Source organism: Globicephala melas, chromosome 13 (assembly GCF_963455315.2).
Source record: "Globicephala melas chromosome 13, mGloMel1.2, whole genome shotgun sequence".
NCBI classification, from domain to species: Eukaryota; Metazoa; Chordata; class Mammalia; order Artiodactyla; family Delphinidae; genus Globicephala; species Globicephala melas.
Genome location: NC_083326.1, coordinates 88,746,065 through 88,772,885, shown reverse-complemented (window position 1 = coordinate 88,772,885; position 26,821 = coordinate 88,746,065). Strand labels below are relative to the sequence as shown.

At 64.8% G+C, this 26,821-nt stretch overlaps 1 protein-coding gene across 4 annotated transcripts; it reads right to left on the bottom strand.

The window, feature by feature from the left end:
* Positions 1-3,319: 3,319 nt before the first annotated feature.
* Positions 3,320-25,349, bottom strand: ULK1 (unc-51 like autophagy activating kinase 1). Of its 4 annotated transcripts, none has more exons than XM_060310169.2 (28): positions 25,010-25,349; positions 24,570-24,749; positions 24,448-24,489; positions 16,880-16,912; positions 16,552-16,588; positions 15,689-15,862; positions 15,532-15,605; positions 15,209-15,310; positions 14,157-14,215; positions 13,987-14,069; positions 13,566-13,616; positions 13,134-13,222; positions 12,235-12,388; positions 11,519-11,579; positions 11,226-11,315; positions 10,609-10,734; positions 10,011-10,159; positions 9,800-9,886; positions 9,110-9,378; positions 8,250-8,443; positions 7,809-7,918; positions 7,580-7,723; positions 7,035-7,228; positions 6,763-6,935; positions 6,564-6,682; positions 6,022-6,179; positions 5,126-5,261; positions 3,320-5,030 (listed from the first exon to the last, which is right to left on the bottom strand). In XM_060310169.2, exons 4-28 carry the CDS (start codon positions 16,907-16,909, stop codon positions 4,975-4,977), a joined length of 2,919 nt encoding a protein of 972 aa, XP_060166152.1. In that variant the 5' UTR covers positions 16,910-16,912; positions 24,448-24,489; positions 24,570-24,749; positions 25,010-25,349; the 3' UTR covers positions 3,320-4,974. The 4 variants fall into 4 exon arrangements, with proteins under 4 accessions (XP_060166152.1, XP_030715794.1, XP_060166150.1 ...); XM_030859934.2 differs by having other exon boundaries at positions 24,570-24,662; XM_060310167.1 differs by having other exon boundaries at positions 7,035-7,198; positions 24,570-24,662.
* Between the last annotated feature and the right edge of the window lie 1,472 nt (positions 25,350-26,821).

The following is a 26,821-nucleotide window of genomic DNA, read 5'->3' as shown; positions in this document are numbered from 1 at the left end:
ACTCGGTAAGTAGCTATTTTCCGAGCACCTACTAGGTTCCCAGCGCCTGCAGAGGCTGCGAACAGACTAGGAGCAGAACCCGTGCCCTCGGGAAGCTTCCACTCTAGTGGGGACAGACAATGACAGACCAACAGCAAGAGTGTGTGTGATCAAGTGTTAAACACTATGTGAAAACGACTCCGAAGTACTGACGCATGCTACGGCTGGGGGTGAACCTTGAAAACACATTCAGTGGAGAAGCCAGGCGCAGAAGGCCACGTCGTGCGTGTATGATTCCATGCACAGCTGACCCTTGAGCAGCGCAGGGTTGAACGCACGGCTCCACCTATACAGAACTTGTTTCACTAAATACGAAGTGCAGGACTAGTAGGTCTGCCAGTGGCTGAATCCACGGATGCGTAACCGCGGACATGGAGAGCCAGCTGTCAAGTTATCTGTGGATTTTCGACTGCGTGTGGGGGGGGGGTCTGGGCCCCGAACCACCACGTTGCTCACAGGTCACCTGTACGTGAAATGTGCAGAACGAGCGAATCCACGAGCAACGAAGTGGAGCAGCGGCTGCTGACGTGGATCCTCTCCTGGACCAAATTCTACTCGGACTCCTAGTCGGAAAAGAGCTCAGGCAGGCGGAAGGGCACAGCTCGCCCGTGCTAAACGATCCCCCAGGACAGCCCACCCCTCTGAGGAAGGGAAGAAAGAGCTGCCCCAGGGCTCCAGGCATGAGGAAAGGTCAAGGTCACATGTGGTCTGGGGAACTCAGGTGGCTGAGCAGTCTTAGGAAGCATCGGGGCACCTTCACGCAGAGCACCCACCTTCACGCAGAGCACCCACCTTCACGCAGAGCACCTACCTTCACCCAGAGCACCCCGTCACACAGTACCTACCATCACAGAGCACCCCTTACCATAGAGACTCCTTTGTCGGGGGACACTCCTTCCCCGCCCTCGGCCTCTGCAGCTCTGGAGGCCTGGACCCGCTCTGGCACATGGAGGTGGACACGGGGCCCAGGCTGAACCATCCGTGTAAGCGCACGACCTGGGCAACTGTGAGGCTGGAACTAGAGCCGCCGAGGAAGGCAGTTGAGACTGGGTGATGGGACTTCAGGTTGTGCCCCGGGAAGCAGTCCATCTCCCCCTGCCCGTGTGAACCAGGAAGCTCCCGGTGCTTGAACAGAAACCTAAGCCGGGTGAGGGCAGTCTCCGGGGCAGGCCCAAGACCCCAGGCTGTGCCGCGGGCCAGCAGGTGGGGAGGGTGGAAGCTTGGGGCCGTGCTCTGAGGTCCTGTGTCAGGTGAGAGAATGAGAGGAAAAGACCACCGAGGGGCCTCCCTGCAAACTGGCCATGGTGGCACCGAGCCAGACTCTGATCTACGGAGAACAAACTGAGGCCTGTGAGGCTGGGACAGGTGCCCAGGGGGCAGTTAGAAGTGGGGCAGGCACCTGAGCCGGACCTCCTGGCCGAAGGCCCCCTGTGAGCGTGCCAGGAGCGCGCAGGGCAACGTGAGCCCCGCAGGAAGTGGGGAGCCGGTCCCTCCCGTGTGCCCGCTGCACCCCCGGCCCAGCCAGCCCTCCTGGGCCCTCCTTACTGTCAGGCTCCTACACAGGGTGTTTACAGCAGCGCTACCCATGAATACCAAGACTGGGGAGCAAGAGGATATCCTTCAGTAGGAAAATGGATACATAAACTCAGTACCCCCAGACAGGGGAGTATCATTCAGCATTGAAAAGAAATGAGCCATCGAGCCATGGAAAGACCCAGAAGAAGTCAACCTGAAAAGGCTACACTGTGTGATTCCAGCATCGTGGAAGAGGCGAAGCTATGGAGACAGTAAAGGGACAGGGGTTAAAGTCAGGGGAGGGAACACAGAGCACAGAGGATATTCAGGGCAGTGAAACGACTCTGCATGACACTGAAATGGTACAGGTCATCATGTGTGCGTCCAAACCCACAGCACGGGCACCAAGAGCGAATCACAACGTAAACATGGACTCTGGGTGATGCTGACGTGTCAGTGTAGGTTTATCAGTTGTAACAGATGAATCCCACCCATGCAAGGTGTTAACAGGAGAAGTAAATGGGTGGCAGGGGGAGAGGGAGTATTTGGGAACTCTCTGTATTTTCTGCACAATTTCTCTGTAAACCTAAAACTACTGTAAGAAATGAAGTCTATTAATTTGACAACAAAATGCCACGGTTGTCTTAATCCTCTTTCGGCATTTCTTTGTGCAACATACCGGGAGCCCCACAGAGCGGAAGGGGCTGCATCTCCACCAGGCACGGCCCTTCCTGTCTGCAGAGCCCGGAGCACGCACTCCAGGAAGCCAGACTGGAGCAGCCCTGCTGGGACCTAGCCTTTTGAGGCCCCACCTTCCACTTCCTCTATCACTACCCCTCCGCGAACTTTCGTTTCACATTGCGGTTAGCCTTTCTGGTAACTTAATGAGATACTTTTAGCCTATTAAAACAATATGTAGGGCTTCCCTGGTGGCGCAGTGGTTGAGAATCCGCCTGCCAATGCAGGGGACACAGGTTTGAGCCCTGGTCCGGGAAGATCCCACACGCCACGGAGCAACTAAGCCCGTATGCCACAACTACTGAGCGTGCGCTCTAGAGCCCGTGAGCCACAACTACTGAGCCTGTGGTCTAGAGCCCGCAAGCCACAAGTACTGAGCACGCGTGCCACAACTACTGACCCTGCGAGCCTAGAGCCTGTGCTCCACAAGAGAAGCCACCGCAATGAGAAGCCCGCGCACCGCAATGAAGAGTAGCCCCTGCTCGCCACAACTAGAGAAAGCCCGCGCACAGCAACGAAGACCCGATGCAGCCAGAAAAATAAAAATAAATAAATTTATAAGAAAAAAACCTTAAAAACAGATAAATAAAAAACAACACGTAGTCTAAAATATGGAAACCTTACCACTCAACAACAAAAAGAGAAAGCATCCGATTCAAAAACGGGCAAAGGACATGAATGGATATTTCTCCAAAAATGACCTAGAAATTGCTGACAGACACATGGAGAGACACTTGAGGTCACTAGCCGTCGGGGGCGCGCACACCAAAACCACAGCCTCTCACACCCACCCAGAGGCGGAGCGGGGGCCCTCCTGCGCCGTGGGTGGGGACGGAAGTGACGCGGCTGCTGTCAAGGTCTGGCACCCGGTGAACCCCTGGAGGACTGAGTTCCCAGCCTTGCCCCGAACCTGACCTCCAAACTCCAGCTGCTGCTGCAGGACATAGGGGGGCGGGGCGTGTAGTCCGAGAAAGGAGGTGACGGGAGAAGGGTAGGCCGTGACAAACCATCAGCAACAGCAGCCCAACAACTCCAGAGGTTTATTTCCTTAAATTGATGTTACACAACTTAACGCAAGGGGTGGGGGTGGGGGCGGGTGACACAAACGTCTTGTAAGGTAGACCAAGGGTGGAGAGCTGTGCTGTGGAGGACAGGCTGGGTGGGCGGCGCTCACCCCGCAGCCCGGAGGTCACCCGCGGACAGAGCCCAAGGGGCCCCTCCCACAGCGCCGGCCCCCCAGAGGCCCCGGTTCCAGCCAACCGTAAAGCAATAAATACGGACATTTTCTGCGCAGGAGGAGAAGCTCAAGCCACCGGTGAGGAGACAGAAACGAGTCCCAGGGCTGCTCTTCTTCTGGGTCCAAGCACAGAGGCAAGATTTCAAGTATCGCAAGAGAGAAACGCGTGGGGTCCTTGCCCGGGCCTGTGGTGAAACCTCAGCACCGGGGGTGCTGGGCTGGGGCGGCTCCCTCTGCATCCTTGAGGACACGTTCGAGAGGAGCTAGGCAGAGCCGGGCAGACCAGAAAAGGGACCCCCCCCAAGCCTGGAAGGTGGCCTCCCCGCCGACCCCCCACGGCAGCCAGGACCTGGTGAGGGGACAGAGGGCTTGACATCAAAACCTCCTGTGAGAGCTGGACAGGTAGGTTTACGCACAAAAGCAGTCCTCAGCTGCCCGCGGTCTTCAGGCAGGGAGCAAGGGCAGGGGTAGGGCCGCCCTACAGGCGGGAGGGCGGACGGCCACGCGCAGACCACACGCGCCCAGCGCCACCGGCCCCCGGGGTCTCAGCATCGCTGCCGAGGCTGCCCCGATCCTGCCCCCGTCCTTTAGGAACAAAACGTCAACTCATACGAGTTTTCTTCTTTTAAAAAAAAAGAAAAATGAAAAAGAGCTGCAGAAGATAAGACACATCTTAGGAGTTAAGTGTGAAAGACGGCAACAGCGTCTGTGCTGGGTTTTGGAAGCTCGGTGCTTCGTACTGTCCGTCCCTAAAAGAACATTTAAATAAGACGGCGGCTTCGCCTCGAGAGCAACCCGGGCGCAGGCACAGCACACGCGCTCGCGGAGCTGTCTGCACACGGACGTGTGATGACGGGTGTGCACACGTGCCTGGTGGTGCAACAGCCGGGTCCAGTCCGCCTGCATAAAGTGCTGGGTGATCACAAAGCTGGGTGGTGGTCTCGGGGGAGGGAGGGGTGGGAGCCAGGAGGACACACCTTTTGCTGGGTGGATCCGCTGGGCAGGCCTGGCGGCTTTGGCTTGAGTGGGCATCACGGTCTCAGGGCCTCTGCTTGTCCTCAGCGAGACAGCCCTGGGGTCTGGGCGGGGCGGGGGCTGCCCACGCATCCCCACCTGCCATCGAGGCAGCCGGGAGAGCAGTTCAGATCGCCGGCTGGGCGGGGAGTTCTGCCCGTCAGCCAGGCCAGGGGACTGGCCTACGTCGAGGTTCTGTGCGGGGCCTCCAGCGCCCTGAAGTCCACGGCTGCGGAGCCCAGGAGACAGAGACGCAGCCTGAGGCCTGGCTCCGGACGCTGGGTGGGGAGCCACGGTCCTTTCCCCAGCACCAGCGAGTGGTGTCACGGCCGTGGGCTTGTCCCTTCGAGTCCGGCCAGCTGCTCCCCACCCCATGGATCGGCAGTGAAGGTCCAGGCCCCTTGGGCACCGTGGGCCGGGCCTCCAGGAGGTCAGGCACAGATGCCGGTCAGCAGGGCCGAGAGTCTCCGCTCGATGCACAGCTTGCCTGGAGCGAGGGAGGGAGGGGGGGCGGGCACCACGGTGAGCGGGCAGCGGCTGCCCCCTCCCGCCCCCGCTCCCAGGGGCCCAGCGGACACTGACACTTGGCGATGTTCTCCACGTCTGCCTGGTCCGAGAGGATCTGCTGCAGTCCCTCCATGAGCAGCAGGGCCTTGTGGTAGCGCTGGACACAGTCCTCCCGGCGGTGGAACATCTCGTCCAGGGCGGCCGACTGCACCTGCCGGGTGAGGGCGGAGGCTGGGCCCAGCTGCCTTCCACAGAGACGGGGGACCCAGGGCTGACGGCCGCACGAGCCACGGGGCAGCACGCTGTGGGCGCCGCCGGGTCACGCGCAGGCAGCCGGGGTTACAGGGCAGGCGACCGGCCACCCGCACCGGGCAGAGCACTCCCTCGGTCCCGATCATGTCAGTGATGGTCACCCCTGGGGGAGGGGAGCTCGGGGACGAGGAGGCCGACTGTTCCCGAACGTCTCTTCGGGCTGTGTTTTTACTGCACGAGTGAATTTTCTCGAAAACAGGCACTGCCTCAGAAGCAGCGCTTTTTGGGCACAAGGACCCCAAAGCGACAGATGCAGAGCACTGGGCAGGGCCCCTCCCAGCCCCTCCTGCCTTCACGCCACAGCTCCCAGCTGGGCTGCCTGCGTTGGTTCCCTCTAGAGAAGAAGGAACCAACTCACCTGCTAAGAGCCTTGAAAACCAGGTTCCCCATTTTCCAGGTAAGGAACCTGAGTTTCAGGGAGGGACACGTCTGGGCCGTGGAGCCTCACAGCGAGGCGGAAGCCCAGGTGAGCTCCCGGCTCCCCACCAGGGCTGGAGGGGCCCGGGTGACATTTGCTGGCTGAGGGGACAGCGTAGTGGAACTTCCCACCCCGGGAGTGATGCCCCTGAAATCCGGCGGAGCTGTGGCCGTCAACCCACCCCTGCCGGCCCCTCAGCCCGCTCTCCCCGCCCGGCCCCACGTGGCCCCGCCCGGCGTACCGTCTGTACCGCGTGGCTAAAGATGAGCTTCTCGGCGGCGACGCTCTGGATGCGGTCTAGGAGCCGCTGCTTGTCTAGGAAGAAGCGCTGCAGCCGCAGGCTCAGGCCTTGGCAGGACACCACACTCGTCTTGTACAGCTCGTTCAGCTTCCGCACCACTGTGGGAGGCGCCCCGGCAGCTCAGGCCGGCCCCCAGCAAGGGAACCCACGCGACCAGCGGGCAAAAGCCCCTCACTCCGTCCCCGGGGCGCTGTCCGACCCCACCTCCTAGGTGCTCTGCTCAGCAACTCACGCTGCGCCTTCCCGCCCCAGGCCCATGGGGGCCCTGCCGCAGGGCCTTTGCACCTGCCCCCCACCCCCACTATCCCTCCCCGGGCTGGGCCTGCACCAGGGAACCTCCTCAGGAAGGCCTCCCTCGTCACCTCTTCCTCGCTGACCTTCTCCCAGAGATAGCTATCCCTCCCGCCCCGACTCCCTCAGGGTCTCATGCCCCGAACGCTGCTGCTGCTGCCGCCGCCGCCACCGGCCAAGGCTGCCCTCACCCTGCTTCACGGTGGACGACAGGCAGAGCTTGCCGGCCCGGATCTGGTCGATGGCGGTCTGCAGGCCCGAGGAGAGGAGCTCGGCCGCCTTCAGGTAGAGCACCAGCTGCTCCGCGAAGCTGGAGGGCGGCAAGGACGCGTCAGGGGTGGAGGCCGCACCCCCGCTGCCTCCCCGCGGGGCCCCGCTGGGCACACGCACCTCCACTCGCGGCTCAGCAGGCTGATCTGGTCGGCCACCACGCTCTCCTGCAGCTGGTACTCAGGCCCCCCGGCCGCCTCGCTGGCACTGCCCTTCAGGGCCGCGATCTCCAGGACGTGCTGGACAAAGTCGAGCGTGAAGCGCAGGCTGTGCAGGATCTCCGTGTGCTCTTGCTGGGGAGACGGGGCCACTGAGGGACGCTCCTCGGCACCGCCCCCAGCCCTGCCCGGACGCCACGCTGGGCCAGGCGCCTGCCCCCGCCCGGCCCTCACCTCCATGAGGGTCTCCTCGGGCAGGTCGGGGGCCTCGAAGGTCACAGCCCCCTCCAGGTTGGCGGCAACGGGGTCGGCAAAGCTGCGGCAGTGGCCGGGGGCGGGTACCTCGAGGGGGGCCTCGCCGTAGGCCCCGGGCGCCAGGTGACGGGCGGAGGAGGAGCCTGCCGAGCCGAGGGGGCTGGAGGGGCCCCCTGTGGGGAGAGGGCCGGCCGCCCTCCCCATCAGGCCTCCGCCACTCTGACACAGAGCCGGTCCCCACCCGCTCCACTCCTGCCCCTCTGCGAGCAGGCGCCCCAGCGGAGGCCTCACCCCTCCCGGGCCCCCGCCCACTGCAGGGGCACCCCGGAGTCCAGGGCCGGGGCTTCAGGGGCCTGGCTGTGGGAGCCGTGCCCCCGAGCCTCCAAGGAGGACCCTCCCAGGGCCTCGCGTGAGAGTAGCGCCTGGCTCAGCTCCTGACTCTACAGCGAGGGCCCCTCCCGCTTCCCGACGGACGGTGTGGGCCGCTGATCCGCCGCAGCCGCGAGGCCAGCAACGGTCCTCACCTGAGAACACGGTGGCACGGGGGCCCTGGGGCGGCGTGGTCCCGCCGGGGGGCGAGCCCACCGTGAACACCACGGGGGAAGGGCTGCCGGCGCCCCCCGCACGGGCTCCCGGGTGCAGGTTCCCTCCGAAGCCAGCAGACGGCCCTGAGAGGGCAAGAGGAGGGGCTCAGGGTCTTCCCGCCGCGGGCGCCCCCACTCCCCAGAATGCTCTCTGGCGGACCCCACGCACCGGTCTCCATGGGCTTTTCCTGCAGGCTGTCCACGCTGCCTGAGTCAGGGGCCTGCGTCCCAAAGGCAGCCTTAAGGAGCAGATCCGTGAGGCGGCCGGCGCTGAGGGACCTGCAGGGTGAAGGGTGGTGAACACGTGCCCTGCGCCACCCAGGGGATCCAGAGACCCAGGCACCAGGCCACCCGCTGCCCAGGGCCGGCCCCCCGGCCCCCCCAGGCAGGGTCTGGGGGCCCCGCAGCCTGGTCAGCATGCCCAGCCCGTCCCGACTGTGCTGGCCACCCGGTCCTCCCACCCACCCCGGGCAGTTACTGTCACCCATTGAACAGACGCACAAACTGAGGCTCAGAAGGGGTTGAAGAGGGAGTGAGGTGCCCGCAGACAGCAGGCAGGGCTGGGCCTCTCCTCCCGCAGGCCACGTCGGGGGAGTCCCCACCCACTCACCTGCCAAAGGAGCCCTTGGCGTCCTCGGTGGGCCGCAGGCCGGGGCCCAGCTGCTGCCCCTGGAAGGGCCCCGCCTCGGAGAGGTCGGGCAGCGTCCGGTTCCGAGGCGGCGTCATCACCACGCCCTGCCGGGCCAGGAGAGTCAGCAAGTTCTGGGAGCTGGGGGTCTTGGTGAAGTCGAACGCGGGCACGGCCTAGGAGGGGCAGGTTAAGTGCTGAGAACGACCCGCCATGGTGACATTAACATCTCAACGGGGTCAGCAGCGCTGGTCTGAGCCTGCAGGGCCCCATGCCGCAAAACCCCAAACTTCCACGACCCAGGTCTTCACAGGAAAGGTGTGAAGGCTGACTCCACCCTGTGCTGGAGGACAGTGACACACGCAGACGCACGTGTCCAACACAGGCCATGCACGTGTGCACCTATGCCCGCACAGAGACACCACGAGGTAGTTGCAGGTTCTGGCCCCATTTCACAGACAGGAAGACTGAGGCAAGCGATGAGCTAAGTAATGTGCCCATGGTGGCAGCCTGGGTTCTCTGGGGCTCTGGATGCTGGGCCAGGGTCGGGACGCTTCCGGTCAAGGGCCAGAGAGCAGGTGTTTTGGCTTTGGGAGCCAGTCTTCGTCACGAGGACGTGGCCACCCCACACGTGAACGGGAAGACACGGATCCAGCCACCAGCCAGTGCAAGAGGTCTCAGCACAGAGGGCAGGCGCTGCTATGCTGGAGCACACCAGCCCTGCCTCTGGCTTCCGGGGCCCCTCAGGTCCTGTGGGAATCCCGCCAGACACAAAGCCCGGCGGCCTGAGCACATACAGAGCCACTCCCACCCACCCCCCTGGAGGCCCGCGGCCCTGTTACCTTGGTCGGGGAGCCCAGAATAGGGGGCAGGGGGTTCCGCTGCAGGAAGTCGGGCAGCTTGGGCGAGCCGCGCAGGGGCCGGCAGGACTGCAGCCCATGGGAGGGCTGCGGGGGACTGGCTTGCGGGTGGCCGAACGCCACGCCCAGCGGGTCCGTGGGGGGCTTGGGCAGCTTGGGACGCACCACACGCAGGTCGGACAGGTTCGGGGCACTGTGCAGGCGGCAGCCCAGCCCGGCGCTGTGGGGAGAGTGCTCAGGTGCGGAGGAGCCTAGGGCGGGACAGGACGGGCCCAATCACAGCTGTCCCGAGGACTGCCTGGACCTGCCCACACGACCAACCAGGACAGTGTACAGAGACCCCCACGCCTGCTCAGGATTCCCTACGCTCCACTGCGCACCTGAGGAAACAGGCACAGAGGAGCTGAGACACCTGCGTGAGGTCACACAGCATGGCGGGGTCGGGGTGGGATCTGAGCCCCACAGTGGGCCTCCATAAGCTGAAGGCTTAAGCTTGTTTAAATAGTCTCACAGAGTTTCCTGCCTTCTTTTAACGCGTAAGAAATGACGGTTGTGAACCAGGAAAACGGCCACTATCCCAAGGAGCGACAGACCAGCCCAGGGAGGTCAGCCCAGCTCCTCCGCCCCTCCCCAGCTCCACCTGCACACCCACTGGGCCGGAGCTGCACCTACCTGGACGAGGGGACCTGCCACCCCGCATCTCGGCTGCTTGGGGGGAGGGCACCCCGCTCCAGCCTGGCCGCTCGGGGATGGTTCCGACTTGGGGGCAAGAGGGGTTGCCAAGGTCAATGTGGGACAGAGAGTGAGTCCCTCCCCCGCCCCCCGCGTGGAGACTCCCAGTCCCAGCTCCGAGGCTGGGTCCACCAATGGCGTGCAGGCTTACCCTGGGGAGACGGCGTGTAGGGCCGGCCCCCACCCAGGGAGAACTTCCTGGACAGGGCAGCTCCGTGCTCGGCGTGAGACGGGGGTGACAGGCTGGCCCGTGCAAAGCCCAGCGGGCTGGTGCTGCCTGACCTGCGGATGGCAGAGGACCTGCGGACGCAAGCAGGCACAGGGTGTGAGGGCCCCAGCCACGCCCGGCCAGGGCCACCAGCATGCCACGTGTCTGTCCTCCTCCGTTCAAGTAACGGGCCTCACCAGCAGCCACAACCCGGTGGGAGCCGCCAGTCCCTGCCAGGGCAGCCCCCAACCCACAGGGGTTTCTGTGAATTACAAAAAAAGGTGCCCTCTCCTCTTCCGAAACTTACAAAAATCGAAGTCAGTTTTGTGGACACAAGACACTTCACTGACATCTACCAGAAAGCCGTCACGGTACAGCTTGAGTGCCAGCATGTGCACAGGGCGGTGGCGCTGACGGTCACGCAGCGTGCAGCCTGCACAGCCGTGCGCGTGAGGTGGCCCCGCACCATCCAAGTGGGCTGCGTGGGGCCCTCACTACAGTCCTCTAGGATGTGCCTGGCCACGGGGGCCCGTGCACTCACCGCGCCGCTTGGTACTGGGTGGGCGACTGAAGGCTCTGCTCAATGCGCTGGTAGTTATGCACCTGGGTAGGGACTGGGATGGGGGCCGAGGCCCCGCACCTGCCGCTGGAGGGGGCCCCGGCCCGGCTGTGTGGGGAGAGAGGTTGGGGTCACCGCGGCTGGGGCGCTGGGCTGAACCCCAGGCCCTAACATCCCGGGGCAGAGGCCACTCCGGGCCACCTGCTTCCTTGTTTCTGCACACGGCCAGCACTGCTTCCCTGGTACCCCATGCCCCCCACTCTCTGCACCCAGGTGGCTTCTGGCTGGGACCAGCCAGTAGCGAGGTTGGGCCAGCTCCTGCTGGCACTGGGAGTCACTGCCCGCTTCGCCCCACAAGCTCGGGAGGGGCGGAGGGAGCGACGACACTGGTCTCTGGTGGTTCCGGTAACCACCCCTGGGCCCCAAGCCCACCCTGCATCCCTTCCACCACAATCCCTTCCTTCTGCTGGACCACCCACAGGGCCCTGGCACCCTGCCGGGGCTGAATGAAGGCAGGGCCTCTGGACACAACCGCTTCCTGCAGGATACGACTGGGGCTGGGGCGCTGTGATGCTGCCTGTGCCCCGGGCCCCGCTTACCCTGAGGGGCTGAGGGAGCTGCTGCAGGGCGGGGAAGGAGACGGGGTCCGGCCGCGGCTCTCCAGGCCAGCAGAGGCCGCCAGCGAGCTCCTGGCGGGGACAGGGCGGACGGCAGGGCCTCACATTCAGGCCAAACCAGCGCAGACCCTGGCCCCTCCTTGGGACTCCGTCCTGCACTGGGCACAGCAGACTCGGCACGTCCCAAACTGTCTGGCCCAGGCAGGTCAGGGGACAGCCTGAGAGCAGGCGTCGCCCTCCCCGCAGAGCCGGCGGGTCTCGGGCTGGGGGCTTACCCGCTGCACATCAGGCTGTCCGGTGGCGGCTTGGCACCGACCGCCTCGGCCACCAGGTCACCTGTGGATGGGACACGGGTGAGGCTGGGCCCAGGCACCTCTTCCTGGGCGGGCCCAGGCCACGGCGAGCCCAGCACTCTCCCGTCCCCGCTCCTGTCGCTCGCGCTGACACCCCCCTTTGCCTGTCTGGACCTCACGGCACTCGGAGACGCTGGTACCCTCCCCACACACCAGCCTTCAGCGAACCCCAGGCTGGGTGTCCACACCTCCCAATCTGGGCCTCACTCCTCCTCCAGGACCGCTGGGTCCCCACCTTCCCGCTGCCCTCCTTGAGCTGCCGGTGGCTGGGTACAGGGCCTCTCCTCCACTGCGAAGCCAAGCCGACAGGCTCAGGGTGGCCCGTCGGACACCTGGGCCCGCTCCCACGCGGCCCCGGCCCGGGAGTCTCAGGGCAGCCAAGGCCGTGAGGGAAGTACCAGCAGCCGGGGTCGCGAGGGGAACTGAGGGCCCGAGAACAGGGCTCTGCGGGGTGGGCGGGGGCAGCAGCTCCCCCCTCGGAGCAGGCGCCCCAGACGCTCCGCGGCAGGCAGGACTCAGCTCTGACTCTCTGGCCAGGCTGATCTGGGGTAGAAACTTCCAGAAGCCCCTTCTTAGGGGTTCCGTCTGGCATGTCTGCAGCGATCTCCCTGCCCACCCCTGCCTGGTGGCCCCCTGACCTGGAAACTGGGCCGGGACCATGACGAAGTCATCAGTGTCACAGGACGAGTCCTTGCTGCTGCCGCCCGAGTCCCGGGAGCCCTGCAGGAAGCCGGCGGCCTCGGCCGGGGAGGTCAGGGTCTTCTGGAGCTGCTGCTGCATCTCCCCCAGGGACTGGGGGTCAGAGGGGAGGCCGCTGAGACCCGGCCCCAGGGCCTGGGTGAAGGGGACCATGGGGACGAGGCAGAAGCTCTGCACGTTCTCCTCCCCCAGGCCGCTGCTTCTCCGGTGACCTCCCCACAGGAGCAGTCACCTCACGGAGCCCCCTGCTGCCCAGCACGAGGAACCGCTTGGCCCCCAAAGGCTCCAGAGGCCCCATGTCAAGCGACTCCCCCCCTGCCCCCCGTGGCCCTGCACAGCGCTCGGGAGGTGGGGCGTCTGGAAGGTCCACCTTCGGGCGTGAGCGAGCCTGGCCCTGGCCCCCGCCTGGCAAGACGGACGGACAGACAGACGGCCCAAGGGAGGTTCAAGCCCCAGTGCCCCCGCCCCCGAGCACAACCTCGGCAGACCTCACCCCAGCCCTGTGCTGGGGACGTGGGCTGCGGGGCGGGTGGGCTCCCAGGACACGGGGCCCCCACCCGTGGCCACCCGCGCGCCCGTGCACATGCAGGTGCGGAGCTGACACGGTGCTGAAGAGACCGACGGGACACAGGGACCCTGAAACAGGCCTCCACCCGCTTCTAACTCCGCCACATTCACAAGCAGAACGTTTCTAAGTCTGGTGTGATGAGACCAGACGACACAGCAGAAGGCGCGAGCTGGGGTGGGGCGGGAGCCCAACGAGGTTCCTGCGGACGCCCGCACGCCCCGAAGCCGAGGCGACAGGAGCCCGCCGCCCGCCGCCCTGCGCGTGACTCACCGGTGGGGAGGCCAGGTGTGAGGTGGAGCTGCTGCTGGAGCTGCTGCCGGACCCCGAGCTTGGGTACGAGGGCACGGGCACGGGCGGGGCTGGCAGAGGGCGCGGATCAGCACCCATCAGCATGGGATGCTCCGCTCCCACCCTGCCCATGTCAACCCCACGCCGAGCACAGCTGCCGGCTCGGGACCCGCCCCGCCCCAGAGGAACCCAGGGACCGGGAGGGGACCTGTGCGAGGGCCTGCCCTCACCTCTCCAATCCCACTGCACCAAGTCAGCTGAGCTCGAGCCCACCCCCTGGCCTCTGGGGCCCCTGGGGACCACAGGCTGGAGGAGGGCTGAGGAGCTGGTAGCCCCCAACCTCCCGGGGTGGGGCTGGCAGCCCACAGGGAGAAGGGGGGGGCACGGGAGTGCCGAGACCCTCAGGGGACTCACACTTCTTCACAGCGGCACTGGAGTCAAGGAAGGGGTGATGGAAAAACTCATCTGCAGGAGAGGGATGGGCCCGGGCCCAGGAGGGGTGAGGCCAGGCCCCACCGTCCCCGGGGCCCTGTCCCCGCTGCCGCACTCCAGCAACGGAGGGAGGCAGAGTCCCAGCTGGTGCCCCCAGCGCGGCCCAGGCCCGGATCCAGCCACCCTGCCCACGGTTTTCCCAGCAGTGCTGCCCATTGCAAAACCGGGGATTTATCTCCGCTGCTGGGAAAGGAGCTGCGGGCCCCGGGAAAAGCCACTCACTGCCGCCACAGGGCCCCTGGGAGTGGGGTGTGCAGGACGTGGGGGGCAGGGGCGCAAGCCCGAGGGCCCTGACCCCCCAGGCCTGTCGGGCGAGGTGGCGGGCCAGCCAGGGGGTGCTCACCGAAGTCCATGCGGTCTCTGTGGTTGCGCTGAAGCAGAGACAGGAGCAGCTGTCTCAGCGGGGCCGAGGTCTCCCGGGGGATGCTGGGGGCACAGGGCACGACGTTGACAGGGCAGCCTGCCCGGGGGCGGGGGGGCGGGGTGTCTGTGTCTGGCGGGAGGGGCACTCACGGGGGGACCAGCGTCTTGTTCTTCTCATAGAAGAGGCGGAGGTCCTGGGGGCTGCTGGCCTGGAAGTGAGGGCCAGGGGGCCAGGCGTGAGTATCCCTGCTGCTCTCAGCCACTAGCCGCTCAGAGCCTCTGTCTCCCGAGAGGCCCCTGGTCCAGCACGGCCAGCCTGTCTGTCCAAACACTGAGCGCCCTCGCATGCTTCCAAGGAAGGGGGCCCCCTCCCCCCCCGCCAGGCTGTGGAACCACGGGGACCACACAGGGGGGCCAGGGGGGCCCAGAGCAAGGATGCTGGCTGGGCCCCCTTCCCACCTGGTGCGGGTGCATCCTGGGTATCTGGTGTGACCGGTCATGTGCTTCTTAAAATTAAAATGTGGTCCGTGCACCCCACCCCAGCAAAGGGCCCCAGAACAAGCTCGCCCCCCAAGTGGGCCCCGCCCACACGCCTGTTCACGTGTCACGCGCTCAGCACTGCTGTGTGCCAGGCACTGTTCAAGGCTCGGGGGGTACAGCCGAGAGCAAGACAGCCCCTGCCTTCCCAAGGCCAACATGCCAGCGGGGGACGGCCCTCCGCTAGTCGCTTGCTCACGTGCAGGAAACGGCAGGCAGGGAGGTACGGGGAGCGGGGATGGGGGCAGCCTAGGTCACCGGGCAGGCAGAGGGCGCTTTGGGGCAAGCTGGCGACAGCGGAGAGCTGCCGGGTCAGCCCACGAGGCCAGCACGGGACGCAAGGGCCTGCGACACGGGCTCGGGGCCCTGGACCCTTTGGGGTCCAGCACACGGCACGCCACTGCCTTCCAAATGCAGGGTGTACCCCAGAGCTTGGGGTCCTCGTACCAATCTGGTGGGTCACGCCAGCCCTGGAATGGGCAGGAGGGAGGCCACGAAACTTGGTTCAGACACACATGTGGACACGCACAGGTACACCCCAGAGCCAGTGGAGGCTCCGGCCTCGGCCCTGAAGTGACTGCACAGGGGGGAGCTGGGCGGCCACGGCATGCCGGCAAGGGGAGGCTGCAGGGCTGAGCGCGCCACACCCCCTGCCGGGGCCTCACCTGGAAGGGCGCCTTCCCTGTCAGGCACTGGTACACGATGGTGCCGATGCTCCACAGGTCCGCCTTCCCGTCGTAGTGCTGGGACATGATGACCTCGGGGGCCTGCGGGGTACAGTGCGTCGGCGCGACGGCAAAGACGGACGCTGAGCGCGCGCTGCGCAAAGTCTGGCTCCAGCCAGGTGCCAGCCAATCATAACACGCCAGCCGAACGCCACAGATGTGGCGGGAAATGGTACAGCCACGACGGCTGCCACCCAGTGAGGCCACAGGATGGACACGGGAGGGAACCCCACCGCGGACCCCCCTTCCAACAGGCCACCTACCATGTACATGGGGGAGCCGCAGAGCGTGGCCGCCATCATGTTGCTCTGCAGGTACCGGGCAAAGCCGAAGTCGGCTGCAGGCAAGGAGAGGCGTGAGAGGGGTGGCCGCGGCCCCCGGGCCTCTGCCGGTCTCCCCGGGCCCCGGCCGCCACCTCACCGATCTTGACCCGGATGTTGCTGGGGGTGGCACGGCGCCCACCAGGGTTGGACAGCAGGAGGTTCTGGGGCTTCAGGTCCCGGTGGATGATGCCCTTACTGTGCAGTAGCCGCACGGCACCGGCGATCTGCTGCAGGAAGAGCCGGATGGTGTCCTCGCTCAGCGTCCGCATGGCTGAGGGGAGACGGGCTCCGTGGGGCGCAGCTCGCCCGGGCGCCCCGGGCCAGCGGCCTCCCGCCCCGCATGGCTCCCGCGCCCCTCCCTGCGGCCTCCAGGCCCGTCGGCCACGCCGTCTGACCCTGAGCTGCCCCGTGTCCGCTCCCAGCCTGCGAGCCCCGCGGTGCTGCCCAGCACACCCCGCCCCTTCTCAGCTGAGGGCCGCTTCTCAGCAGCTCCCTCTACCCGCTGCCCAGGGCATGCACCACGGCCAGCGGCTGTGCGATGAGCCCCAGGCCCGGCCTCAACGGTGGTCCCCCACCCGCGCCAGGACCCTGCGAAGGCCCGCCCCCTGAGGAGAGCCGGACCCCACTGGGGCCCAGGACAGGTCTGGCCCCCGCAGAGCAGCCGACCGGCGACCGGGACCCTGCCAGGCACCACATCCACAGCGGGCCGCACGGGGCCCCGCTCAAGAGTGACCTTGCAGACCACGTCTGCCCTGAGAAGCCATCCCTCGTGGCTCTGACGCAGCACGTGTCCCCAGCGGGGCTCCGCTCCCCCTTGCATCTTTCCCAGCAGGCGCCAGGGGGATGGGAGCCTCCGCCATCACCATCAGGCCCAGGAGAGCTCGTTCAGGCCAGGCCCCCTCTCAGAACGGGTCAGGTGAGCCTCGCGGGCAGCCCGTCCCGCCGCAGGTGTCCACTCACTGTGCAGGTAATCGGCCAGATCGCCGCCGTTACAGTACTGCAAGAGACCGCCACACGCCTCGGTCAGCGGCCAGGGCACCCCGCCCGCTGTGCCCGGGTCTCCCACCACCCCACCCCTGGGCGCTGCTCCCTGGGCACTCGGTGCCGTCTCCAGCCTGGGCAGGCGTCCCCCGCAATCCGTGCTTGAGGAGGTCAATGGGGGTGCTCGCCGGTGAGGCAGCCCGAAGCCCACGGACATGAAAACAACTTCTCACCGCAAGGTGACAAGGGGCCTGAGAGCCGAGAGGGCCCAGCCTCCCCGTCCTCACAGCTGGCCTCCAGGACTCACCTCCATGACCAGGTAGACGGAATTGGCCATTTCCTGCAGGACACAGAAGAGGCAGTGAGGGGTGGGCAGCGGCACGCCCCGCCCCCCAGTCTGGCAGCCGTCTGGGAAGACTGGCTTGGCCCCAGCGTGACCCAGGCACCCGGCACCTGCAGCTGCCCGCAACACACTGCCTGGGCTCAGGCAGGAGAGGCCACTGAGCGTGGACGCTGGCTGGCCGGGCAGCCCTGGGGCCTGTCATGCCAGGGCTTAGCCAGTTCGTTAGTGGCCAGGAGGTGAGGAGGTCTGAGAGCCAAGTGGGCTTGAGTGACCAGAGAAGCAGCCAATCAGATCACTCCATCTGTCAAGTCTGGGGAAGGGGCTGAGGACCCAGGAGAGGTGTCAGGGGTGGAGCAAGGACCCCGCCTCCCGGGGGCAGCCCTCAGCAGCCCAGGTCTCCATCAGGGTCAGGGTCAGCCCTGGCCCAGAGGTTCTGACAGGGCTCCGCTTGCTCTTCTATGAGTGCTGAGTCCTGGCCACGTAGAAGCACTTAGTGGGGGACCCAGGCCCCCAAGAAGGGACACAGCGAGGGTGTGAGGGCCTGACTCTCAGGCCGCGGAAACTGCTCCTGGCTCTGGAACCAAAGATGCCGGCAGCATTATAGGTTGGCGCCGCCAGCCCACTGCCGGCCAGGTTCCGGCTCAGCCCTTGGCCACCCATGGCCTCGGGCTGCCACCAGCATCCACAGCTCGGTCCACGACAGCAAGACTGCGGAGCCCGTTGCTCAGGCCAGCGCACAGACGCCTTCCCGCACTCACGGCCCTGGCGTCCGTCTAGGAGGGGCCCCTGAGATCCCCAGGTCACAGATGAGGAAACTGAGCCCAGCGAAGCCAAGTCAGCCAGGCAGGCGGGGTCCTGACCGCTCTGCTCTCCTGCAGACAGTCCCCTCCCCTCCTTCCCAGGAGGGGTCTTCCCTAACGGAGGGGCCCTGCCAGCCAGGAGCAAGTCCCCAAGCCCCTTCAGCACCAGTACACTGCTGGGCCCTGCGGACCGGGAACAGCCCCTCCCCGCCGCCCAGAACGCACCGAGTCCCCATTCCCCACCCGCTGCTCACGGGCAGCTCCAGCTTCTAACCCCCAGGGGCAAGGGGGCAAGTGCGTGCGCTGGCCCCGGAGCTCTCAAGGCATGCAGGGAGCCCCGAGGGAAGCCTGGGTGGAGGAGGGAGGTGGCTGCAGGAGGGTCATTTCTCAGCGGCCTTTGGGGGAGGGCACCCGAGGCCCAGACAGACTTGATCCCCAGCAGCGGGCCACCACCCCGACCTGGCAGGACAGAGGACCCCTGATCAGTCACCCTACCCCCAGGAGGTTGGGCCTGGGCTCAGACCCACACCAGTAGAACACAAAGCCACTGGGTGACACCCCAGGTGTAAATATCAGCCCCCTGAAACAAGAGAAGACCCCTACGGGACTGCCCTGGTGGCGCAGTGGTTGAGAATCCACCTGCCAATGCAGGGGACACGGGTTCAAGCCCTGGTCCGGGAAGATCCCACATGCCACAGAGCAACTGAGCCCGTGAGCCACAACTACTGAGCCCACGCGCCACAGCTACCTCCGAAGCCTGCACGCCTAGAGCCCGTGCTCCGCAACAAGAGAAGCCACCACAGTGAGAAGCCCGCGTGCGGCAATGAAGACCCAACACAGCCAAAAAAAGTAAATAAAAAAGATACATTTATATCCAAAACAAAAGAGAAGCCCCCATGCCTCCAGAGCTCCCCCAACAGAGGGGCTGTGCGTCCGGGACAGGGACGCCCCGGGGAGCAGGGCTGAGAGGTGGACACTGACAGCTCCGGGGGCTGGCTGGGCCGCGTGCCCCACCCTGCTTCCCCAGGCCCTCACTCAGCGGCCGTGTCCGCAGGGATGCAGAAGCCTTCCCAAGTGCCCAGCCGGGCTCCTCTGGGAGGGGGCGGGCTCCGCCCACCAAAGCAGGCCCTCCCTCCCACCCAGGAGAGAGGTGGGAGCTGCCTCAGCCCAGCACGCAGGCCCCGCCCTCCCAGGCCAGCTGTGGGGAGAGATAATGCAGGGAGAAAGTCCCCGGTCACGCCGCACCCACGACTGCGACCAACCCCGGCGGGGTTGGCAATGGGGACAGAGGGGTACCAGGAGGAGGGAGATCCCAACAGAGGGAGGCTCTGAGAGCCGGGTGCAGAGCCGGAGGCTCCCGGGCCGAGGGGCCAGAGATGAGGACCCAGAACTAACCCAGGAGATAGAACAGCCACTCCCCGTGACACCCAGGCCACCTGTTCCCTCACCTGCCGTCACCCTGACCACGGCCACCTCTGGGGACATGCTTAACAGGCTCCCGAATTCACCCGCCAGGGAGCAGCCTTGTCTTGAGTGGCCCAGAGGTGCCACACCGCTAGAGGGGCAGCGCAGGGCGGGGCCCAGGCACCCCCAGCTCTCGGCTGTCCTCCCGACAGGACCCCTGCTCCCCAGGAAAGCCTCCGATGACCGACCGAGCCAGGACGGGCAGGGCCGGATGACAAGGACAGGAGACAGGTGCAGCCTCCACGCCCCCGAGGGTCCCCGGGCAGCCACCCAGGGCTGGCAGAACCGTGGCTGGGTGGGACAAGGGGCCTGCCAGCTGGGAGTTGAGTCCTGCGCAGCCTGGACCCCACGACCTCCTGCCCCAGAAAGGAGGTGCCTGTGCATCAGTGACAGCACACTGCCTTTTGTGCCCAGGAACCCACGGGACCCCCGCACAGGACCCCGAAACCCGCTCCAGCTGGGGGTGCTTCCAAACACCAGGCCAGACGCCCTCCTTCCCGCGGGGCCACCCCACGGGGCCCGCCGCCCACTGGCTCTGGGGCCCCTTCTCCCCCGATCTCTGCCCCTTCACCCCGCGGGTCACCCAGCAGAGACCGAGCGTGTTGCCTGCAGGCCCTACTGTGCACAGAGCCCAGAGGTTCAGGGCCTGAGGGGGAGAGCACAGCAGGGCTAGGCCGGGGCAGTCGTGCCCACCTCCCCTCACCACGTGGGATTCGGGGTCCCCCACTGCCCTGGCTTCGGAAGGCCCCTTCCCCGCCCGCAGCATCAGCTTGTGAGGCGCCAACCCCATGGGCCGGCACGAGCCTCGGCCACGCCTGCAGCGCCCCCAGTGTGGCGGTCTCCGGGACGGCTGCGTGCCTGGGCCCCCCTGAGGAAGCCGGCTCTCCAGGCTCCCCGGGGGGGCCGTCAGCACGGCCTCGGTGGCACTGCTGGGCTGCCCCTGGCAGCCTGCTGCCCACCCGAGACCTGGAGAGGTCACGCCTCGGCCCTCCTCCGCCTGAGCTAAATTTGGTCTCCACGAGCTCCCCCAGGCTGGGGGACCAAGCGGACTGCAGACAGCAGGCCGCCTCCTTTGGGGTCGGTCCAGACTCGGCCTGGACACTCGAAAGGACCAGGACTGCTTCCTGGGGCTGTGGCGGCCGCCGTGCCAGAGGGCTCCCCTCCTGGGGGAGGCGGATGAGGGAGCTTCTGGCCGCGCTCTTGGCCCCAGGAGTCCATCATGTTCTTAATGCAAAACCACCAACATGGCCGAGGCGCCGGCCCACCGGGCCTCCAGCCTGCAGGGAGCACAGCGGGGCCACCCCCATCCCACCAGTCCCCCCGGCGCAACCTGAGGAGCGGGCAGGTCCCATCGACGTCCCAGCCGACTTAAGGGGAGGAAACGGGCACAGACAGGCCCTGTGATTCTGCCTGGCATCCGGGCACCAGAGTCCTGGCCGCTCCACCGTGCGTGCGGCCCCCAAGGACGGGGGCCGTGAACGCTGACCTGCACACCTCGAGAGGACAGGCGAGGCCCTGAAGGCGGGATGAAGCGGCACCCTCTCCGTCTCTCAGTGGCGCGCCCACAGGCCCTGGGGACCGGGCCGGCCCGGGTGTCGGGGCCAGGTGTCCCAAGCAGCCTGGCACGGGCGCCCGGGCACGCAGGAGGCCGCCCTGCCTCCACAGGGTGCTAAGGTGCTTTGCTTAAGAGGATCCCAGCTCCCGGGCTGGCCGAGCCTGCTCTGTCTGGTGATCCTGGGCTGGGCCTGGTGGGCTGGTGGGCTGGTGGGCAGGTGGGCGGGCGGGCACTGGCCTAGTTAACCCCTTGGAGTGGGCCGTCCTGGCTCCAGAAGGAGGCAAAAGCCACAGCCAGGGCCGGAGCACAGCCACCCGCCCATGGGAGCCGCGGCACTCCCCGCCCCCAGGCTGGGCTCTCCTGGACAGCGCCCAGACGGGAAGGGATGCCCAGCCCCACCCTGAGGAGGAAGCCCACCCTTCCTCAGGGAGCCTCCTTCAGCTTCCATTGTGTGCCTGTGGCTCCTGGGGGCCGGGGAGCCGGGGGGAGGCCAGCTGCCCTCCCCAGCCCCCTTTTTCCCACACTCCGGGCCTGCCCCTGACTCGGGAGAAGCAGGGGACACTTCCAGAATGGAAAACACAGAATCGACGTGTCCCTGCCCGGACCCACCAAGCCCGCCTGGGTCACGAAAAAGCAAGGCCAAAGGGTGGCACTGTCCTGAATGACCCCACAGCAAGGCAGACCTCTCCCCTTGACTGAGGTGTCCACCCACCCAAAGTCACTAAGGGTGGCTCTGTCAGCCAGGCCGGGAAGTGAGTCACCCAGCTGTGGGAACCAGCTGGACGGCGTGCTGCTCTCAGGAAGGCCCCCGTCCCAGGGCGCACGCTGGGCAGGGATGTCCCCTGACCCCTGTGATGGCCACTCTCCCCAGAAAGAGCACACCCAACCACGGCCCAGCAGGCGAGGGCAAGACCCAGAGCCAGCCGTCTGCCCCTCAAGGAAAGGAAAGGCCAGGGGCTCCCGCTGCCTGCCCACATGTCTGTGGGCCACAGAGCAGAGCACCACCCCAGAGGCCTCCCCCATGCATGCACAGCAGCCTGACAACGGTCACTGTTCCGTATGGCCACAAAACAAAACCATCTCAACAGACAAGAAGCAACCTGAGGAGGAATATTTGCAACCTATCATGGAAGGGCTTTCCTTAATATATAAAGAGTTCCCACCAACCAATATTTATATAGCACTTACTAACAAGTACAGATCTAAACACTTAACATACATAGACTCAAGCTGTCATCACAACCACCGTACGACATAGATGTACTGTTATCATCTCCCATTTTCTGGGTAACACTGAGGCACCAGGAGGCTGAGTAACCTGCCCAAGGTCACACAGGTAAGTAAATGGGTGAGTTGGGCTCAGAAAGGCAGGAGGGCGCAGGGCCCATGCTGTTAACCACAGTGCCGTCCAACCTCGGTAATCACAAGACCCACAGGAGCACATCCCTGGGTAGGAGGCATTCCTGGTGTTCACGTGCACACAGAGCGATGCTGAGCCTCCCCCCAAAGTGAACAACAGAACCATAAGAGATGTCATTTTCCACCTCTCAGGCAGGCCAAGATGGAAGTCTGATAACCGACCTCCTGGCAAGGATGTGGGGAGACAGGCGCTCCTGCCAGCAGCACTGCTGTGCGCACGGTCCATTCTCTATGGACCACGATCTGGCAACTGTTCCAAACTAAAATACACATCCTCTTATTTCTAGGAATCCACCCTGTGGACACACAGTCATGGCAAAGGTGAACCCAGGAGAGTCGCCGCCACACTGCTGACATGTCAGAATCCCAGAATAACCCCATGTCCCACCAGTGGGGGACAGGTGAGGTCAACTGTGGAATATAGGGCCACGGAACACCACACAGCTGCAAGTAACACCACAGTCACAGTCGTAGCGACGCCAGCACACACAGTGCTTACTAGGACCAGTTTCAACCAAACAACTCCAGACTCTCTGTTTTACAGAGAAAGACATGGACGCACAGACGGATTAAGACACTTGTTCCAGGACACACAGCTCGTTTAAGTGGCAGAGCCAGGACTGGAACTAGGTCACCTCGCTTCAGAGTCTGGACTCTGAACCTTGCAGAAAGAATGGGGGATAATTTTCTTGGGAGGAGAGGGGTGTCACTTCTCACATATGGACTGAGTTAATGTGGAGTGACACAGACCTTCTCAAAGACACACACTTAAGTGAAAAATGCCACAGTAGAACTGTAGATGGTGTGGCAGCAAAGAGGTACGTGAGGATGTGTCACTGTCCCCAGAGAGACCTTCTGGGGGAGATGGGGCTCATTGGGCCAGGGATGGTAGGGTCACCTTTTTCCACGTCCCTTTTGTACTGTTTCTTCATTTTTTTTTTTTTTTAAGCCAAATCATTAACTGTTTTTAAAAGCCATGATTTCCTGGGTCCCATGTGTGTCTCAGACAAGTGTGTAAGGACTTGGGGAGCCACCCCACACCCCAAAGGCTGAGAGCACAGGGCCCCCGCGGGGGGGGCCTGCAAGGGAGAGGCTGGCTGGCCTTAAGCACTTCCTCTGCACAAGGGAAGCCACAGCACTGCAAGCCCTGGAGGAAGTGGCACTGCCCACAACCAGGTGTGTGGCCCAGCCAGGATGGGAAGGAGGGCGCGCAGAGGCGGGGGCAGGGGACAGGGAAGGGTGGGAGAGGAGGAGGGGGAAGGGGGCCGCCCTCTTGGCCCCAGAACACAGCTTCCAGGCACTTCCTGTCGCTGTCACATTGGACCTGGGCCCTCCCCAAGTCACCTCATGTCATGCCACAGCCCCCAAGGCCGCAGCCCCGCTCTGAAGCGGGAGGGAGAGGACAGGGAAGGAGGGAGGAGGCCACCAAAACACAGACAGCCAGGCTGGGAACTTCCCCTCAGCCAGGGGCTGGTCCCGTGGCCTCAGTAAACAGGTTTCAAAACCATTAGTCAGCACTTTGGCCCTCAGATCTGCTGCCTCAGGTTCCTGGTCCCCAAACTGGGTCTCCAGGGTCCCAGACCTGGGCTGAGGCCGGGCCCCCCCCACCGCCAGGCCTGGGGGCCCGGGGTCACTGGGGGAAACAGGCCGCGGTCTTCTGGGCCAGCTAGGCCTGAGATGGCCTCATCAGCCGGGCACCCGCCTCCCTCCTGCCCGGGTGGCTGGCCCCAGCTGCCGGCAAGAAGGAATCTCCCTTAGCCCCGCCCCTCCCCCAGTCTGACACAGGGAGACAGTGGCCAATGCCAGGCCGCTGGGGTAATGTCAACAAACAATCCGCTGGCCCAGACAGGTGGTCCAGGCCAGCAGGGCTGCCCTGAGCCTGCGCTGGGGACAGGACTCACCGTCGCGGCCGCTGGGCCAGACACCCCCGAGGGCCACGCTGTAGCCAGACCTCCCTCGGTGGAGCTGCGCTGGCGCCCCTGGCACTCAGGTGGCGGGGGAAGGTGGGAGCTCTCCCAACACGCCCAGAAGAAACCCAGGCCCAAGAACTGGGCTGAGGGTGGGGTCTCCAAGGTCCCAGCAGGCCTCCGACGCCCATCCACACATGGGGGTGCCCAGCTCCTTCCCCCAGTACGAGACGCTAGCCTGGAAGAGTCCACTCCTGGCCAGGGTCTCCAGCACTTGGCTGGACTGGGACTTAAGTCAGCGGGGCCTGAGGCTGTACTGGGGCCGGTGGGGGCGGGGGCGGTGGGGAGCACAGCCCGTCCCCACCAAGACGGCGCCGGCAGCCTTACCTGGAAGTCATACAACGCCACGATGTTTTCATGTTTCAATTCCTAGGACAGAAAGCCAGGTTTCCTGTGAGCGGAGCGCCCTCGCCCATCACCCGCTCCCCCTGCTGCTGAGGCCAGCTCACCTTGAGGATCTTGATCTCCTTCCCCAGGAGAGTCTGCGACTTGGCCAGGTTCTTCTTGTTAATGCACTTGACAGCGACCTCCAGGTCGTGTTTCTGAAAACCAAGCGCGGGTGTCCCTCAGGGGCGGGGAACCCGGGAACGCCTTGAAGGCCTTGCCCAGGCCAAGCGCCCAGCAGGTCCCTGGAGATGAGGGGGTCAGGAGTGCATGTGAGGGGGACGTGGGGTCCCGGGGCTGTGGGGTGAGACGAGGGGCGCCCGGCTGTGTTCATGTGGGGTTCCCGGCAGGATGAGGGGGCCTCTGGGGTGTGGAGGTGGGGATGGGGGTGGCCGGCGGTGGGGATGACGGGGGGGGGGTCCCTGGAGCGGGGGATGGGGAGAGGGACCCCGGGGCGGGGGGGCCGCCCTCGCCGGCGCTCTGTCCGGGCCGGCCGGCCCCTCACCTCGCGGTGGCGCCCCTTGAAGACCACGGCGAAGGCGCCATGCCCAATCAGGTCCTTGCGCGAGAACTCGAACTTGCCCACGGTCTCCAGGCCGCCGCGGCCGGACTCCATGGCGCGGGCCGGGCCAGGCAGGCCGGGGCTCAGGCGACGGCACGGGCCGGGGGCGGTGGGCAGGGGGCGCGCCCCATCGGGTAGCCCGGGCTAAGGACGCGATCCGACTCCAACCCACTCTTGACCTGGGCTCCGACCCTAGCTCAGGATCCAGCTCGGGCTCCGGCCCGGAGACAAAAGAGCCGCGGCCGCCGGGCCCGGGAGCCTGAGACGCCGGCGCAAGCGCACAGAGTGCCGGGCGGGGCGGAGCCTGGGGGCTAGCCTGGCTGGGGCGGGGCGGGGCCTGCCGGGCGGCCGCGCTCAGTGGGTGGTGGCGCTGGCGGTGGGGCGGGGCCTGTTGGGGCGGGACCAGATGGTTGGGGCGGGGTCAGTAGCAGGCCCGCCTCCTTGGGAATGACAGGGGAGCTGCAAGCCTGGGCATGAGCCAACGGTCGGCCTCCAACCAGTTCTGCTGCAGCCTTACACTACATCCCTTGTCTGCGCATCTGGGGGGCGCACATGTGCCATAGCCGCCATTAATACCTGGGACGTGGCCTGTGTACCCCAGGGCTGGAGATTGGATAGAATAAGTTCCTAGAAAGGGAACGACTGCGTTGCAGGTTATGCATTTAAAATTGCGCTCGATAGTTACAAACTGTCCCCCAGACTGCACCAAACCTAAGAAATAGCCCACAAGTCCTAAGGTTAGGTAAATCCTGGTGCATCCTTTCTATGGAATAATACACAGCAGATTCTTAGAGGCAGAGATGCTCAGATAAAAAGTGCTCCAAGGGACTTCCCTGGTGGTGCAGTGGTTGAGAATCCGCCTGCCAATGCAGGGAACACGGATTCAAACCCTGGTCCCGGAAGATCCCATATGCATCAGAGCAACTAAGCCCATGCACCACAAGTACTGAGCCTGCACTCTAGAGCCCACGAGCCGCAACTACTGAAGCCCACGCGCCTAGAGCCCATACTCCGCAACAAGAGAAGCCACCACAATGAGAAACCTGCGCACCGCAACGAAGAGTAGCCCCCACTCGCCGCAACTAGAGAAAGGCCGCGCACAGCAACGAAGATCCAGTGCAGCCAAAAATAAATAAATTAATTAATTAATTAAAAAATAAAGAAAGTCACTGGAGAGAGATGTGTGTATACCATACCTACATGTGTATATAGTTTTATGTATGTATATACAGATATAGGGTCCCTCATACTATACTATGTATGCATATATAGTACATTGGGTAACTATAACAGCTAACCCATTGCTTACCATGTACCAGGCAGTAGTCTTTCCGTATATTAATTTATTCCTCACAATGATCCCATGAAGTACTTGCTATTATATCCCTATTTTACAGATGAGAAAATTGAGGCCCAGAGAAGTTAGGTAAAAAAGTCACACAGCCAGGGCTTCCCTGGTGGCGCAGTGGTTGAGAGTCTGCCTGCCGATGCAGGGGACATGGTTTTGTGCCCCGGTCCGGGAAGATCCCACGTGCCGCGGAGTGGCTGGGCCCGTGAGCCATGCCCGCTGGGCCTGCGCGTCCAAAAAGTCACACAGCCAGCAAGAGAAAGAGCCCGGATTCTCTCACAGGAGAAACTGTTAACAGTGGTTGCTTTGGGAAGAGCCGGTCCTTTTCACTTTACACCTTGAGTGTGAATTGCTCCCATAACCTCCCATTATTGCTTTTGCAAATGCAGAATTCTAAACAACCCTCC

What these genes read in the sequence shown, in the direction of transcription:
- ULK1 (XM_030859934.2), bottom strand. Translation starts at nt 25,120, where the DNA reads ATGGAGTCCGGCCGCGGCGGCCTGGAGACCGTGGGCAAGTTCGAGTTC. An exon ending in CACACCTGGCCTCCCCACCG is followed by an intron (nt 12,389 to 13,133) that starts GTGAGTCACGCG and finishes TCTGACCCCCAG; the next exon opens with TCCCTGGGGGAGATGCAGCA. An exon ending in CGTGGAGAACATCGCCAAGT is followed by an intron (nt 5,031 to 5,125) that starts GTCAGTGTCCGC and finishes CCCTCGCTCCAG; the next exon opens with GCAAGCTGTGCATCGAGCGG.